Here is a 16398-nt window from a genome sequence, read left to right on the forward strand (position 1 = left end):
TGAAAATTATTATATGCACCATTGAACACACACACACACACGATCAATCACAATAGGGCAGAATTCTAAGCCATTAAAGTTCATGGGAGCAGTTTCATCAAATTGCATTTGTGGAGGATAGAAAGCGAAGGACAAACCTTGCAAGAAATAAGCATCATCTTTGCCTGCGACCTGAAAAAAAAGTTTTGTGGATTTTCACCTACTATCTAACATAAAAAGCATATATGATCGTTTAAGGGATGCCTGGCAGCAAGGTTTCTGCTGCTTGAAGTCTCTTTTTCTGCAATTCAGAGAAGAGGATCCAGGAAAGACCCTCCCCCTTTCCCTTGGTGTATATTCTTCACCCTTCGAGATTCAAACTTGGAGGGCAATTTTGACAACAGTTCCTCCATCTCACTACAAATCAGGTTCTCTACTGGAGACTCAGGGCATCGTCAGCACAGAAGCTTCAGCTGCCAACAATGAGCATGCTCCGTCCATGGAGCAGACTCAGTAATAGCGAGAAGAGGAGGAGGGTGTGTGTGGAATCTCACGGGCAGAGTGTCAGAGTGGTGAGTTGAACAGGGAGAAAAGGCGAAATGGCAGAAGGCAAGGAGGACCAGACGGCAGGCAAAATGCCTCCAGCTGAACTGGATTCCAAGGCAGAGGCCAAACTGATCCTCTATCACTGGACGCAGTCCTTCAGTTCCCAAAAGGTGAGTGGTCAGTCTGCCTGTTTCCAGGAATGTCAGGTTTCAGAACCCGGACAGCTCCTTCTGCCTATCATGCCCACCTTAAGGGCGGCTGCCGTGCTTGCATGGGCTGTGCACTGAAGTGAAGCTGTGTGCCTGCCTCTGGGGAGGAGAGGAGGGAAGGGAAGGGAAGGCAATGAAAAGGGTGGATGTGTAGGCCAAGAGGCTTGCTAAACAGGCCTCGAAGCCCTTACCATTGCCAGGGTCCACTGAAAAATGATCATCTGTTGCCAAGAATTTGTGAACTCAACAGCAAAAACAGGAACATGTTCAGCCAGTTTCTTCATATAAGGAATTCTGCACAGAAACCACAGAGCAGCCCTCCCCAACCTGGTACTCCCCAAAGGTGTTGGGACTGCAACTCCCATCATACCCAGTCAGCATGTGTACACAGCAAACACTTCTAGCTTCCACTCTACATGTCTGAGCAAATGATATGGTTGCTATATGCTGCCAAAGCAGACTTCCCAAGCCAAGTGGTGCCCCACTCCAGTTGATGGATATATTCTATCACATTGTGAGTATGTCTCCTGCCAGGAATCACCAAGAATATGGTTTGTTTATTATTGCATTTAAATCCTGCCTTTTTTCCTCCAAGGAACCCATAATCTTCCTTCCCTCCATTTCATCCTCACAACAACAACCCTGTGAGGTGGGTTGGGCTGAGAGTCTGTGACAGGCTCAAAGTCACTCAGTGAGTTTCCATGGCCGAGTGGGGACTAGAACCCGGATCTTCTGACTCCCAGTTCAACACTTTAGCCACTACACCACACTGGCTGGGTGTGGTATATGGAGATAAAATGGTACAAACAACATGCTAACACTAATCATGCTTTTAGAAAAAGCATGCTTAATGCTGCAGATTTTATTTTGATAGAAAAGCCACCAGCAGAGCCCCAATCCTGTGATACATTTGTGATCTGGATTGGACAGCACAAGTTTCCCACTAAGAATTATCCCTCTCCCAGACTTCTAGTTGCTCTCAGAGTTGCTGTCTGGAGATGTATAGACAATCCAGGAGATAAATAGCAAGGACTAGTTAGCTTTTGCATGTTTTAAAAAACAACAACAAAACTTCGGAGGTTTTCTACTGTATGTTTTGAATCTATGGTAATCAAATAACTTACAAAATAACAGTAAAACAATATAGTACACATCCAATAAAATATATTTAAAAAAGACTGGACAGCAGCAGTGTAAAAATACGCTAGCATCAAGGGTGTGTGTGTCAGCAGATCATATTCAAATGACGAACAGAATGCCTTTTGAAGAAAGTTAGTTTTGACTGTCCTGCAAAAAGCAAACAATAATTAAGGGTGCAATCCTATCTGTATTTCGACAGAAAAATGTCCTACAACTCCCAGCATTCTTGCTGGGGCATGCTGGAATTGTAGGACTTCTTTTCTCCCTAAACCAGATGGATTTCCCCTGAGAGGATGTCCTGTCCCATTATCTAAGCACCATTACAGAACAAGACGTTTCTCTTAGAGATATATGAATTGCTGAGGATTAAAATGGGACCTTTCCACTAGAGATGTATTAATTGCTGGGGACAGCTGTATATCTTCACTTGGAAAGTTCATCCATCTTTTTCAGGTGCGTTTGGTGATTGCTGAAAAGGGGCTGAAATGTGACGAGCATGATGTAAGCCTTCCACTGAGTGAACACAATGAGCCTTGGTTCATGCGACTGAATGCGTCTGGAGAAGTCCCTGTGCTCGTTCACAGAGAAAACATCATTTGCGATGCAACTCAAATTATTGATTACCTTGAAGAGACTTTTGCAAATGGTAACAGGAGTGCACATGTGATTTTTGTTCATGCAGCTGTTGCATGTCTTAATGTGAAAGGGTTTGTTTACCTTCCTGTATGGTGGTCTTATATGATATGGCATGAGCAGGTTGTCAGGATGGACAGGTAACATGTAGTTGATTCCTTTCAGTGCAAAGAAAAATGGGCTGCTAGGAATACCTTTTCAGGGTGGATTGGGGACAAACATTATGACTACAGTCAGACATGGGCTGCCATCTTCAGAGTCAGACCTCTGTCTCCTTCAGAGAACATGGGAATTTTCCTTCTATCACATCAGAATGTTTGTCTATCTTGCCCGGGATTGGCTGGTAGTGGTTCTTGGGGGGCTTAGGCAGGGGCTTGTCCCTTCACCTGCAGCCTGATCCTCTTAGAGCCCAGGCTTTGGGTTGCACCTTTGATGATCAGAAGCTCACAAACTCGGAAACTTCTGATCATCCAGTGCAGGGTGAGAGGCATGGCAGAGGAGACCTTCGCCTCCCTGCCCTCCCACCCTGAAGTTTTTGTTACACAGGCTTTTTTGCCTGGCTTGCAGAGGCATTTTGGAGATGGAGGAAAGGAAACTGGCAGAGGCTCAGGATAGCTGATATCCTGGCCTGTGTGGTCTTCTCTTCTCCCCACCCACCAATACATTCCCTTTCCTCCTCCTCTCAACTTTGGAGGCCACTGGGCACAGTTCTTTCCACACTGTGGGTTCCCCACTTTGAGTTCGGGTCTGTGTGTGTGTGTGGAATCTGAACTATCCAATGACCTCCCAGATGCTGACTTGGAGCTATAGGATTGCTTCCTCCACTATAGGCACCAGGGATTGAACCTGGGGTCTTCTGCATGCAAAGCAGATGCTCTTCCATTGACCTATCCCCTATACCTGCCTGTCAGGATGAAATTTGACAGCTGTGGCTTCTCCTATCACAGTGTTGCAGTACTACCAACTATGGATAAGGAATTGCAGTATCATTAACTCTTATCATTATACTTTTTATTTTGTTTGAACTGTTAGCTATGCCTGTTTTTTTCACCCAGACAAAACTCCAAAGTTAATGCCAGAAGAAGGAAGCATGTACTATCCGAGGGTTCAACATTACAGGGAGCTCTTGGATTCCTTGCCTATGGATGCTTATACACATGGTTGCATTTTACATCCTGAATTAGCAGTAGACTCTATGATTCCAGCTTATGCCACAACTAGAATTCGAAGTATGTATCATTAAGATATTGACAATATTTTATGTGCCTGCATTTACGTCTGTGGTGTTTCAACTACATTTCAAAGTGCCGATTTTCATCTCTCAAGTCTTCAATGCCTTGGTCCTAGATGTCATTTTGCAGTCTGTAATTAGAACAGGGACACCTCCTTGTCTTCACTATATTATCCACATGTTTTATTGCAGCAATACATAGGCCAGTTTGCATGGTAATTTTTTTTATTTCATGTGATTCCCATAGATTCATCCATTTTGAAAGATGTCTTATACAGTAGCTGCTTTTAAGGGTCATTGGCTGTGATCACAGCATGCTTATATACCAACAGAGGCCTCAAATTTTAGAGACACTTCAGGGAGCACAGCGTAGTGTGGTGTAGTGGTTAGAGTGTTGGACTGGGCATCAGGAAATATGGGTTCTAGTCCCCACTCAGCCATGGAAAGCTCACTGGGTGACTGGTGCAGTTATAGACTCTCAGCCCAACCTACCTCATAGAGTTGTTGTTGTTGTTGTTGTTGTTAGGATAAAATGGAGAGAAGATAAAATGGAGAGGAGGAGGAGGATTATGTATGCCCCCTTGGTTTCCTTAAGGAGGAAAAAAAGCATGATATAAGTATAATAAATAAATAATAAATAAATACAAAACTGACAAATAAAAAGGCACTATTGGTGGTTGCATAAATTACAAAGCTCCCTTATAAACCCAAGCATCTTCCGAAGAAAATACCTTGCCCATTATATTATTATTATTATTATTATTATTATTATTATTATTATTATTATATAAATTGCAACAATAAAATGAAATTATATTAGATATGGGGGAATTATTTCTGCATCAATGACTGTGGGGTTTGTGCCAAGTGGGTAAGATATTACAGTAGGGAGATAACACTCTGTTGGTCAGTTAATAAAGAGTTCCTGGCACATCAGTTTTAAGCTAACTATGTCATAGTATTAATTAGAAATTTTGACTGAATGTGATCATTAATTTTTAGTGAACTCATTAATGATCTTATTTTAGTGAGATTGCTATAAGCTTTTAATGGGCTTACTGTTGCTTTTTCAGGCCAAATAGGTAACACTGAATCCGAATTAAAGAAACTTGCTGAAGAAAACCCAGATCTGCAAGATGCATATATAGCAAAACAGAAACGGCTCAAAGTAAGTATACAATAAATCTGACTGGTAAAAGAAGATGGCACAGCATGCTAGGGTTGCTTGAGATGTGATATTAATATGGGATGCCACTTGTCAGTGCAAGCATTTACCCTCAGAACAGTTCCATCTTAAGAGGAATTGTTAGTAATCACTCTGATTTTGTGTACATCCTATTTGCTATTCCTGCTGCATGACTGTTTGTACCTAGTTGTGCACTGATGGCATGGCTTACAGCACAATTACATGCGTGATTCCTCAGAAGTAAGTCCCACCCTGTTGAAAACAGTTTACTCCTAGGTAAGTTTACATAGGATTGCAGTCTAAATATATAAACTGTTTTTTTCCCCCCTTTAGTCAAAACTGATGGATCATGATAACATAAAATACTTGAAGAAAATATTGGACGAACTGGAAAAAGTTTTGGATCAGGTTGAGACTGAGTTGCAAAGAAGAAATGAAGAAACACCAGGTAGGCCATCCTTCATATTCAATTCTTGATTAGATAGTTGCCTTAATTTGACAGTGATGATTAATGCAGTGATAATTGATGGATTGGACTACCCAATCCATTCTGTCCTTGGAGATAGTTCAGAAGCTGCAGCGGGTTCCTTTAATGAGGACAGGTTGCAGAAGTCATATAACTTCTTTGTTATCAGAGCAGCACTGGCTTTCAGTTAGTTTACAGGCCAAATAAAACTGGGAACATGGCTGGGAGGATGCTATTTTACTCCTGTCTCACAGACAGCTGGACAAGATGGACCCTTGGCTCTTCTTATGTTCTTAAGCCCTACATGGTTTTATGGCAAGCAATCTTCAAAGAACAGTACTTGCTCTTAGAAGTGGAGAAGGTATTGTGGCTCATGTTCCATTGATTATGGAATTATGGGTCTTACTATACCATGTGAGCAGCACCCATCCCTGACAGTACAGAAATGCAGCAATACTTACTCACTTTACCTGATGAAGCATGGAGGAGAGCCTTTTTCGCAATGGCACCCTGGGTATAGAATGAGTTTCCCAGAAAGGTTCATCTGGCGCCCATAGAATCATAGAATAGCAGAGTTGAAAGGGGCCTATAAGGCCATTGAGTCCAACCCCCTGCTCAATGCAGGAATCTACCCTAAAGCATCCCTGACAGATGGTTGTCCAGCTGCCTCTTGAATGCTTCTAGTGTGGGAGAGCCCACAACCTCCCTAGGTAACTGATTCCATTGTCGTACTGCTCTATCAGTCAGGAAGTTTTTCCTGATGTCCAGCTGGAATCTGGCTTCCTTTAACTTGAGCCCATGTTATGCTCTTTCCAGGGCTGGTGAAGACCTTTTTATTTCACCAGGCATTTTAGTCTTTTAGCTCTGTTATTATATTTTAAATCCTTCCATTCCTGCTAGGTTTTATTTTGCTTTGTACTTTTATACTGTAGTTTTAAATTTTTACATTTTATTTATTGTGGATTTTGTGGTTTAATTGTTGTGAACAGCTCAGAGAGCTTCTGCTATTGGGCAGTATATAAAAAAGTAATAAGTAAATAAACAAACACAGACACATCTTACATTTATCGGAGAGTAAGCCACATTGAGTTCAGTGGTCCTTACTTCTGAGTAAACATGCCTAGGATTGCTCTCTGTAAGTTGCTTCCAGGACAAGTGCAATGAAATCCAAGGAGCAATGCCAGAAAATGTCACAACATTCTGTGGATTTTCTATCATATGCTAACCTTGCTTATATTGTATTTTTTACAATGCCATCATTTGGTGGAAGTTGGCTATAGACCAGGTGTTTATATTTTAGGTATTATTTAGATCTAGTTGAATTACTCAGGCATGTGACTGGTGCTAAGATGTGACTTAAGAAATGTCTGGTTCTGCATTTTTGCGTTATTGTCACAGGATGGGCGACTGCATAGTAATACAGCTTATGCAATGTAAGGCACCCCATAGCCAACCTGCATCCCCCCAGATGCTTCCCATACAGCCCACTACAGGTGCCCTACTCTACCAAAGGTGTCCTGTCACCCCAATTCCCCCTTCACATTCTCCCTCCCCTGCACCCTAGGCTGGGTGCCATTATAAGCTGCCAGAAATATAGTATGAATTCCAGGAAAATTAACACTGCCCCTGATGTATTTTCATTGTGAAATTGATTCAGGAATTATTTCCTACCCAGGAGAAACTTCAGAATTTGAAGACTTTTCATGAGCTTGGCCAATACTGTGTAGGCCACTTTGAGGCACCTTTCAAAGTCAGCCTTTGACGAATGTATCCAGCATCGGGAGCTAAGACAAAACATGAATCTGAACTGAGCAGTGGTACCTTTAAGGCAATCTGTTTCCCATGCCTTTGCCAGCAGCAATCTGGGTTTGATGTATTTGATGCTCAAGTTAAAGGAAGCCAGATTCCATCTGGACATCAGGAAAAACTTCCTGACTGTTAGAGCAGTGCGACGGTGGAATCAGTTACCTAGGGAGGTTGTGGGCTCTCCCACACTAGAGGCATTCAAGAGGCAGCTGGACAAGCATCTGTCAGGGATGCTTTAGGGTGGATTCCTGCATTGAGCAGGGGGTTGGACTCAATGGCCTTGTAGGCCCCTTCCAGTTCTGCTATTCTATGATTCTATGATTCTATACTGTATTTGAATACAGTATACAAAACAGTCACCGTCTCATAATACTGGGAGTCATTTGCATCCTATTGCATTTATTAGCATCTAACTCTTCATGTCTTTATTTCTGTAGAAAATGGACACCAAGCTTGGCTCTGTGGTGAGTTTTTCAGCTTGGCCGATGTATCCCTTGCTGTTACATTGCATCGGCTGAAGTTCATTGGATTGGCAAGGAGGAACTGGGGGAATGGAAGGCGACCTAATTTGGAAGCCTACTATGAGCGCGTCTTGAAGAGAAAAGCATTTCATAAGGTTTTAGGACATGTGAACAACATATTAATCTCAGCAGTTCTCCCAACTGCATTCCGAGTGGCCAAGAAGAGGGCGCCCAGGGTTTTTGGCACTACTCTTTTGGTTGGCTTCTTAGCAGGAATAGGGTATATTGCTTTTGTGTGTCTTCGGAGGAGATTTCCCAACATGCTACTATCAATTAGACCAAGGCAAAGTTATCCATAGGTGTTTCTTTGCCAGGTTGTGGGAACAGACAACTTAATACCCCAAAGAAGTTGATTTGAGGGATAGTGGACCCAAATATTGTCATACGTTATTACCTTCCTGCTGTTACAGAAATACATTGGCAATTAAATCCTGAAAAAAATGAGCCAATGGCTTAGATTCTGAGTACTGTAAGCAGAAGGAGGCTATATAATGGGACTTGTCACCTCCTGGCCCCATCAGGCCTTTTTGGACCCCTGAAAAAGTCTCTCTGGAGGATTGGAGAAGCCTTCTTAATAGCATGGGATGTGGTGCTCAGGACTGATGGGGGAGGATGGAATTATCCCAAATTGGACTTTGCACAAATGTAGCTCCACTCATGCAAGGTGGCTCTGTTTAATTTTGGTCAATTCACTCTGTTCAGGAGGGTGAGGAAGGGGAGGGATAATCCCACAAACTTCCTTCTGCCCCCAGTACTCAAGATCCAAGTCAATAATGTCTTTTTCAGTTTATAAAGAATAAACAGTCCTCCACCACCACCTCCTTCTCCTTCCCCTTTTACTCAAAGCCATTCCTTAACATTTTATTTTAATATGGTTGTTTGACATACATATTTATGACAGTTCAGAATGGCCAGCCCTTGACTGATTCACCACTTTGAATATATTATGTCACTGGGATGGGCATGCCACATGGGACTTAGATTAGTCTTGTAAATATGGATGAATTTCATCCTGTTACATTAATGGTTTGTTACACTGTGAATGGATTCAAACACATTTTCCTAAAAGGCCAGTTAGTTAAATATAGGTTGACATTGCTGCACATATTTAAATCACATAAGGGAAGCACATGAAAAGCATGAGTAGATAGTTACTAGATATATGGTTGGCAGGTTTCCAGGGCACAAATAACAGTTAGGAATCAGTCCTGTACTGGTTTTCTATGAGAATTAGATATGTACGTAAATGGCAGTTGTGCCTTGATGAGTCCTTGCACAGGCGTGTCATGTACTGCCAGTTCATTCAAAAGCACTGTGCACCATGCACTGGATATTGTGTGTATAAATGATAAGTGTGTAATTCTTTTTAATGTAAGCATATCTTTTGCGCCTGTGTCTGAATGTAGTCCATCATGTGCCTCAGAAAATGTCTCCTCCACAAATCTAGACTCTTCAGAACAAAAATATAAATACATTTGTAAATGGAGTTGTGTCCATGAACTGTAGTTCTTTTTTCTTTTCTTTTTGCAATTAAAATCAGTCCACCAAGGAGCAGACTGGCTATTAAGCACAAATTCAAAATGGAGCAGCTGTCTTAATAGCATGGGTTTGGAAGACATGAAGGCCATTTAACAATGGAGCAGGATCTTCAGTACTGAAACATAGGCCCTCCTAGTACAAAGAGGAGAAACAGCCCTGGTCTCCTGAGGATTCCAGAAGAAGGAACCTCTTCTATGCAAGCCCTTCCCCAAGAGAACTGACATGGGGAGGGTATATTTGCTCTGCTGGCCAGGAAACGGCCATTGGTAGTTAAGCTCCCATGCATGAGTTTCTGGTACATGAGGCCGTTTTCACTCAATGGCAGTGGAGGCTGGAGGCTCCTATGTCAGTGAGGTACTGATCTGCTCTGGGTTTCAGTCAGAACTCAAAAGGAGCTATCCAAGGTTCTGAACCCATTTCAGAGATATGTTTCAGCCCTTTGGATAGGTCCTTTAGAGTTCTGACTGAAACTCAGAGTGGATTTGCGATCCCACTGACATCAGAGCCACCAACCTCCATTGCTGGAGCATGTAACCATCAACAGGATTGTTGCTCTGGGATTTCTTGGTATCTACTGGCTTACCCTGCCATTGCTGTCTTCATCAGCCCCTCTGTTTTCCTTATGTTCTGTTCTTTAAATTTAATATGATATAGTAGTACCAAGGAAAAAATCCAGAGATATCACAATCCTGGTTTACAGACATGGGTTTTTCAGCTGAGATTCCTGCTTGCACCATTCTCCTTTGGACTTCCGAGTGATGCTCTAGACTAGAGATGGCGAACCTTTTTCTCTTGGAAGGCTGTTGACTCCTGATAAAAATTGTTCAGTGGCAGATGCAACCACTTCTGGGAGAGCCACATCTGGTAATGGGTGGAGCCAGAGCCAAAATTGGGCAGAGATTGTAGCACTGCATGTCCCTTTCAATGTGCCACTCCATCCCTTCTGTTCCCACCTCTCTTCCACATACACATGAAGTGTAAAGCGATTCCCAGAAGGGCAGTCCAAGACAGCAAAAGTGGGTCAGCAGTGTTCAGAGAGCCAGATGATGTTGGTTCCTCATACCAGCTCTATCCGATCTTGTGTACTTTTCTGTGTACTTCAGTGCAAAGTAAAATAAGGAATCCAAGCTGGGGTTGTTTTGGTCAGGCCTACCATATTGTACAGCAGTGGTAGGCAACCTGACATCTTCAGATATTTTGAACTAAAAGTCTGATAGTCCCTGATCATTATCCATGCTGACTGGGGCTGATGGGAGTGGTAGTCTAAAACAGCTGGAAGAACCAGATTGCCTACTGCCTGTCACAAAGTATCTTTCCATTCTAGATATAGGAACAGGGGGTTTGCTGGATTGTCACAGTGAAGCACCTCTTCTTCTTCACTCTGTGCTGCAAATAGTTGGTCCCCACTGGCCCACCATTATGTCACATTGTCACATCAAAATGGAGGTATCAGCAAGCAAAGGTCTGGGATAGGCAGGGCATCTTGTTCTCTTCCTGTTGCTTACCCAGCTAGAAATACTCGGATGCCCCCTTGTAATGTGGCCCTGTTTAAAACCCAGCTAATGTCTCCGTCTCGTTATTTCGCGCACTCCACGCTCCACAAATACTCGGCTGCCCCCTTGTAAGTTACTCATACAGCTGAGAGAAATTGTCAATCTGGATGAACAAGCTAACAAACCTTTACACTTCCCTGAGGGTTCTCATGTCCTCCTTTCCCAAGTAGGGGCCTTCCTTACTGTTTGAGAAGCATGGCACCACATCATACTGGCTTTCAGTAAAGTCAGCATATGATACATATATAGAGAATCCCATCATTGTTATATACAAGAGATAACCAAGTTTTGTATTTCCAGGTAGTGATCTGTGCTTCAGACTGTAGTTGCCACAGGCATAGTCCCACATTATAGCTATGACTGGCATGCATTTCGAACTTTAATGTATGAAAATGGATTCAAATAGAACATAACATAATTATAGCTTGAAAGAGCAGAACACATCTGCATATTGTTGATATGCTTCAGTGCTGACTACAAAAGGGCAGAACTCAATTTCACATATACAGGCCTCCTTTTACCTTAAGACAACAATTTCCCATTGAATCCTCCCAGCCTCATTCCACAGACATAATCTCAAATGAGTCCTGTAATGGGACAAAATCCCAGATGCAACTAAATGTCTTGTTTGCTTCTTCTGTAAATAATGGTTGCCTAAAAACTCAGAAGGATTGAAGTGTTAAGTTCTTGAGCATTTAAGGGGCTGAAGTGTCCCAAGTTACATGGTCTTAGTACATATGGAGAAGCCAAGCAGGTCAGTGTCTGGATGAGGGAACCACCTGGGAATTCCATGTATGCAATCTTGAATTCCATGATGGAAGAAAGGTAAGATATAAACCTGCCCAATAAATGAATTAATTGAGCCATTGTCTCTCTAACAGGTGCTGTTGTAGCCTCACAAGGTGCTAGGCACAATCAGTGAGGTACTGCTCTGCCAATTGAAAATAACTGTCAAAGCTGACATGACAATTCAGTAGTTGAAATTACTAGTTACTATTTAATAGTACTAATGATTTAACAAATGTCATTCTGATTCTCTGCTCAATCTCACTAAGTAAAAGCATTCTCCTTTTTAACATAATAACTTAAGGAACAATGCTTTTCTGCTTTTGGAGGTGGTAAAAAACAGATGAATATAATTTAACTTCATGACCCAGTTATTTTGGCAATACTGATGAATTGGTTATGCTCTGTTTAGAGAAACATAGTTTAATTTAACTAAACAACACTGATTATATGCTGGCATCTTCTTTACCCTCCAGTACTAAGCAGCTTTAGTTGGAAGTAAGCCTAATTGTTTTCAATGGAGCTTACTTCTGGGTAAAAGTGCTTAGGATTGGAGCCTTGCTTTTGCATTTTTGCTAATATACCGCAACGAATCAGGATTTACTGATAATATCCATATGCATAGAGTGAACTCTGAAACTGGATACCCACAGTGGTGCATCATCTTGATTAGGGATTCTGAAATATAATATTAAAACACAATTTACTCTGAACATTGTAAAATTAGATTATATTATTCCTTGACTATAGTTCAGGAAAATGAATATGCCATTCTTTTGTCCAGAGATTTCTAAAATTCTACAAGGTCACATTTCTCTCATATTAAAGTGTCTGCCATTCCAAAATTGTCTGAAAGTTAATTATTTGGGCACACTATGTTCCTTCGCTTACCTCCATTTTAATTCTCTTGCATCCTGGAATGGAAATTGACATTCAACAGCAGAAAAATCAAAATGACCACCAGATGGCAATGTTTTTCTAAGTCTACATTTGGAGGAAATGTTTTTTTTAAGCAATACTTTGAAACGTTTCAAAATAAATAAATAAATAAATAAATAAGGAGTTGCTGATGTTACATTTCCCCATTCATTTTTAAAAAAATGCATGTTGGAAGTGGCTTCAAAATAAGCAAAGAAATGCATCTTTCTACCTACCTGTGACTCAGATCGGAGCAATTCATTGAATGAGTACACTTATTTATTAAGATCATCTATACAGATCATTTGGGTCTGAACATATTTCCAGTCACAATCCCAAGCACTAGAAAATAAGGAAAAGAAGATTCAATTGTATTAAAGTAATCTAAAGCCACAGCTAGACCTAAGGTTTATCCTGGGATCATCCAGGGTTCGCCCCTGCCTGAGCACTGGATCCCCTGTGTGTCACCTAGATGAACAGGTTTGACCCCTGGATGATCCAGGGATAAACCTTAGGTCTAGCTATGGCCTGAGTCTCTGTAAAGGAACTAAGATGATGGGAACCCGCTCAAGTGAGTACCAAAGTGGGCTGTTAAGAAGAAAGCAAGCCCTTTGAGACTGATCTAGCTAAAGTTAGTGATGTGTAATGCAATTGTATAGATCTTCCTGCTGTGTTCAAGGGCCTTACTGGTAGGGATGCTGCATAGGATTGCAGCAGCCATAGGGGTCTGTACATTCAGCAAAACTCCTACTGCCTTACCAGAGCAAAGTCTTCTGGAGTCTTCACCGATTTAACAATTGGCACAATACACACACTTCCCTCTCCCATTTTTGCCAGTTCGTCCCCATAGGTTTTGATTCTACCGTCAGCAGATGGCAGTGTTTTGTAGCGTGTATTCCATTTATTACAGCATTTTAAAGTTTTTATAAAATGACAGATTCCCGCTTGGAAGCAGCGCAAGAGGTATGGGAAGTTGACGATGCCATGAAAAGGACTCGCAAACTTCCGTGAGTGACCAATCATGAATGTGCAACAAATCGCTCATGTGGCGAAGATCATAGGCTCCTGGAAGTCACATTGACACTGGGAACAAGTTAGTCTCATAACTAATGCAAGTCTCATTGCTTTTAATGTATTGGAGTGTAACTAAATGGGAAGAGCTGTTACAGAACCAGAGTATTCAGTTTTTCAGAATATTGAGTTAACTTTCACCTCTGGTGTAATTTACATTTTTAGATAGAATATATGAGAAAAGAAATACTGTCTACTCTCCTCGTTAAAATTAAACAAGTATATAAGACTATTTGGGGATTTGGCAGGATTTAATGCTATATTTTCAGGAGCTGTCAAAGCTGCCAACCATCAATTTTTATTGATGACAAAACAAATGAGGGATCGGGAACATCTCCTCCTTCCAGGGTCAGATCTGGAGCATGTTCAAGCTTCTCTCTTCACTCCACCCTGAATTTGCTTACAACAGGCCTGAATGTGACCAGTGATCGTATTTATGTCATAAATCATGAAGCAGAGCTTCACATTTACAAACAGTTTCATTTAAAAACACTCCAGTTGGTTCTACTTCATCAAGAGCCACAAAATATTCCCTTTTAAAACATGGACTGTATGGTAAGCCTAGTACTGTAATACATTTACCTCAACTAAGCTTTGAATATGAACACCATGCACTCAACCCAGCTTTTGGAACATGGAGTTATTTCCTTGGAAAAAGGACTCCTTTTTTTTAAAAAGAGTTTGTAGAGTATGTTTAGGATTGTCTCCAGGACAGCATCATAAATTTATGTGTGTGTGTTTTAAGACAGCAAAAGAACGCTACAGTTTACATTAGCCTTTTCCCCAAGACCTCTAATCTCTATTAAGTGGGAGACTTCAGCTGTCAAGAAAGAGTCTGTAGTTTATAGGTTTTTCTTTGTAATAGTAGTCATGCACAGGGATAAGGGGCTTGATTTCTTTGTACTGAGCATCACTCAAAACTTCCAGGAAATTCTTATTGCCAAAATATCACAATGTCATGTGGCTAATGTTGCAGCACCATGTGCAATATGCAATACTTATAGCTATCGCAACAAACAAAAGTCCTGCCTGCTATTAAAATTCTATTGTTTAGCATTGCACCCAGTTTCATATTAACCCCATGCCATGTGAGGTAGCAGGGTTGTTTGCAAGCGAGAGGCTAAATCACTTGATAAAATTACTCAGTGTCAGCGTTCGCTGGCTAAGAGCAGAGATTTATGACTATCCTTATCAGTGAGGAGGCCGAGCCAGAAAAACTGCAGCTGGAATTTCTCGGTTACCTGAGATGCTGACAGCGCTGAGTCACGCAGACACAGAGTAGGACTTTAGATGCAAACAGGGTTGAGGTCGCAGTCCAAGGGGTCAAGGTTCACAAGAGGGTCTAAACACATAGTGAGCTGGATGGCACATTGTTTCTGGCGTCTTCCCTGGGCTGCTCAGAACCTTTTCAGTCTTAACCTGACACCAGGTGCTGGCAATTAGCCCTGTAGCTTCTGAGCTCTGGCAGCCTGCCAACGCAGATCCCTCACTCGCACGAGCCTGTGCTCAGCTGGGGTTCGAGGAGCCTTGTGATCCCCTTCCTCGTAGTCCGACTCTGTTAAAGGGGCTTCACCTGGGTCTTGCCTGCCCCTGACAGTGGGGGCTCTTGTCCTCCTTTGCTGCTAGTCCCTTCCCCAGGATCTGCTGGAGCTTCCCCTTCCCCTTCATCCTCTGATGATGAGGACTCTGGTGGAGGCTGGACATGCAGCTCATTTTGCAGCCATAGGGATGGAGGGCCTTATAAGCCATTTGGTACAACTCCTCCTTCATTGTAGGAAACCTAGAGCTAGAGCAGGGGTGGGTATCGCTTTCAGACTGAGGACCAAGTTTAATTTTGGAGATGCTCGCGGTGGCCAGATTCTGGTGGTGGACTGGGTCAATGGCAAAAGACAGTTGTAGCCCCCAATACCAGCATATTGTGCCTTAACGCTCTTACTGCCAGTAACACAGCATTTGAAAAGGCATTTCAATCTTTTAGAATGGGGGAAAAACTGCACAAAAGCTAGAAAAGCACCAAATGATTAGCAGTCAAGGAAATGGGGGTGTGGCCAGGAAAATGAGACATGGCTATCTGGGGGAACTCTAGAGGGCTTAATTTGGCCCATGGCCTGAGGTTTCCCACCCTGAGCTAGAACATCGCCAGCAGATGGCATTGTACTGCAGTTGAAGGGGAAGCCCAGAAGAAGGCTAAATCAGCCTGGGGGCTGGAGGAAGTCCAGGAACAATGGGGATTTCCCCCTAGATTCGGTTTTGGCCTCCTGTTTCCAGACATGTCCAGGCAAAACTGGACATATGGTCACCCTTCCCCAGTGTCTCTACACATAACAAAGTTGGCAAGCCCAGCACAGTGTCAGCATCTGTAGCATCCCAAAGCAGGAAATTAACTTCTAAGTTGTCATGGTACATCTTTTTCTCTCAGCTTCACCCAAAAAAGCTGTGTGAGAGAATATTGGATGGTTTCTCAGAAACCCAAATGCAGAAATTTTATAGACAGATCCCCCCTTATTGATTTCATGCCACTTTGGGATCTAGGTAGTTACAATGACTCAAGAGCTGCTGTGTAGTTGGGTGTGAAGCAGTTATATGATTTCCTGCAATGGGGCAACATTCAGGTCAAGAACCCACCAAGACTATAATATATATATTACTTTGAGCAATGATTATTGAGAGGCAGTGTGGTGTAGTGGTTAGAACATTGGATTGGATCGTGGGAAACCTGCATTCTGGTTCCCACTTGGCCATTAAACTCACTGGGTGACTTTGGGCCAGTCACTGACCCTCAGTCTGACCTACAACATGGGGTTATTGTGAGGC

At 42.3% G+C, this 16398-nt stretch overlaps 1 protein-coding gene across 1 annotated transcript; it reads left to right on the forward strand.

The window, feature by feature from the left end:
• Positions 1-529: 529 nt before the first annotated feature.
• GDAP1 (ganglioside induced differentiation associated protein 1) lies at positions 530-8320 on the forward strand. The gene is made up of 6 exons (XM_063129869.1): positions 530-695; positions 2328-2520; positions 3563-3736; positions 4812-4906; positions 5258-5372; positions 7634-8320. The coding sequence occupies exons 1-6, from the start codon at positions 579-581 to the stop codon at positions 8014-8016; spliced, it is 1077 nt and encodes a 358-aa protein (XP_062985939.1). The 5' UTR covers positions 530-578; the 3' UTR covers positions 8017-8320.
• Positions 8321-16398: the final 8078 nt, after the last annotated feature.

The sequence above is a fragment of the Elgaria multicarinata genome, chromosome 7 (assembly GCF_023053635.1).
Source record: "Elgaria multicarinata webbii isolate HBS135686 ecotype San Diego chromosome 7, rElgMul1.1.pri, whole genome shotgun sequence".
Classification (NCBI taxonomy): domain Eukaryota; kingdom Metazoa; phylum Chordata; class Lepidosauria; order Squamata; family Anguidae; genus Elgaria; species Elgaria multicarinata.